The sequence below is a fragment of the Octodon degus genome, unplaced genomic scaffold, assembly GCF_000260255.1.
Source record: "Octodon degus isolate 3935 unplaced genomic scaffold, OctDeg1.0 scaffold00015, whole genome shotgun sequence".
Lineage (NCBI taxonomy): Eukaryota > Metazoa > Chordata > Mammalia > Rodentia > Octodontidae > Octodon > Octodon degus.
In genome coordinates this window covers 19,881,094-19,882,916 of record NW_004524591.1, presented here as the reverse complement: position 1 = coordinate 19,882,916, position 1,823 = coordinate 19,881,094, and the positions used below count along the sequence as shown (strand labels likewise).

The window sequence follows — 1,823 nt, the reverse complement described above, 5'->3', positions numbered from 1 at the left end:
ACATATATAATTTTGGGGGGTGGTATTGGGCATTGAACTCAGGACCTTATGCTTGCCAGGCAGAGCTACATCCCCAGCCATAAATGCCTATGTCTTGTACTCTGACTAACTAAAGATAACAATATGCAATGTGTTAACCATTGTTATACTCGTATTATCTTGTTTTGAAATTTTTTTCCCCTTTAAAATAAAATTTTTAAAATGTAATGCAATGGTAGAGGATATGCTTAGCATGCTTGAGGCCTTGGGATCAATTTCCAGCTCCACCAAGCAGTAGCAGCAGCCAACTCAAATCAGTATGCTAGTTTATGAGACAGTGAAGAAATCACTGGATAGTTGAAGAAAAATGTTATTTATTAATATATTTAGGTGTGGTGTGTCATAAACAGAGACCTACAAATAGAATGTATGGTACAAGTGATATGCTCCCTGTGTAATGCTGAGATTTGACCAGTGAGACACCAACTGGGTATATTAAAGAATTATAAGAAGAGGGGAACATATAGAAATGGAATAATTCATAGTTAAAGGCTTCTTCACCCATGTATCTGTAGTAGTCCTAATGGCTCTGAATATTCTAAATTGCTCCCTGTGTACATTTTCTATTGCTGAGAGGTTATTCTCTGATCATAGTGTCGATTCTGACCTGCAAGAGGAGAGGGTGCTTGGGTGACTGTGTCCAGACACACTTTCTTATGGACATTTGGTCAGTAGTTGCATTAGTTGACTTATGGCCATGTGCCTTAAAGAAAATGGAAATTATTCTTTTCCCATGTTACAGTTCAGATGCATGTGGACAGTCTAGGGCTGGTGGATTACTCTGTTCAACACAAGTCTTGCATCTTTGCTCTCCCAGGTAGTAGGCTAGGGGAAAGAAAGAAGGCTAAAGATGTAAGTGTGACTGGGAGTCTACATGCTACATTTCTGCTCACCTCCTATGGTTAGAACTTACCACATGACCAGAATTAGGCACAAGGGAAGCTGGGAAATATATTCTGTAGCTGAATAATCATGCACCTAGCTATAATTGCAGGCGGTTTATTAGTGAAAAGAAAAAGAAGTGCATGAGTTGGAGTTAGCAGCTTGCCACAATTACATATCCTCTTTCCATCTCTCTCCTTTTTCAGAAAGCATCACTGTGCAGACCATGATTAACATCTTACGGGACAAAGCCAGCGGAGTCTGCATAGACTCTGAATCTTTCCTCACCACAGCCAGTATAGTGTCTGTCCTGCCTCAGAATAGAAGCTCTCCGTGTATTCACTACTTCACTGGGACGCCAGATCCTTCCAGGTTCGTCTGAGACGCAGTCACAGAGGCAGAAAGCTTGCCTCACCTCTGAGGACTCATTCAACAAGCTTGAATGAAGTCCTGGCTGTGCCCTTTCCTTTCATAGTGAAATCACATTTTTGGGTCCACCTCAACATGGGCAGTGCAGCACAAGGGCTGTGATTAGGTGAATTGTTCTAGCTCTGTCCAAGTTGATTAGGTGAAGTGGCTGTTGTCACATAGTATTTATCACAATCACCAAATGAAATAATTATTTTTTAAGTTCATCATATAGTTCTTGCAAACATACATACCATGGGCCAAGCATTGGGCTATAGATGTGGGTTGCAGAGACGTGGGATGAACAAAACATAGTGCAGGTCCTACTTTCTGGAACCAGCCCTTTCTTCTCCTCCTTCTGCAAGCTTAGTTACTATTTCTGTGCAGGGTCTGCTTTCTGGAACCAGCTTCTTCTTCTTCTTCTTCTTCTTCTTCTTCTTCTTCTTCTTCTTCTTCTTCTTCTTCTTCTTCTTCTTCTTCTTCTTCTTCTTCTT

At 41.0% G+C, this 1,823-nt stretch overlaps 1 protein-coding gene across 2 annotated transcripts in view; it reads left to right on the top strand.

Annotated features, from left to right (window-relative positions):
* Positions 1 to 1,823, top strand: part of Scrn1 (secernin 1) — a 64,625-nt gene that overhangs the window by 48,928 nt on the left and 13,874 nt on the right. For both annotated transcript variants that reach the window (XM_023709959.1, XM_004626514.3), the window contains exon 6: positions 1,128 to 1,293. In XM_023709959.1, coding sequence (XP_023565727.1) covers positions 1,128 to 1,293 — 166 coding nt within the window. The remainder of the gene's footprint in view (positions 1 to 1,127; positions 1,294 to 1,823) is intronic.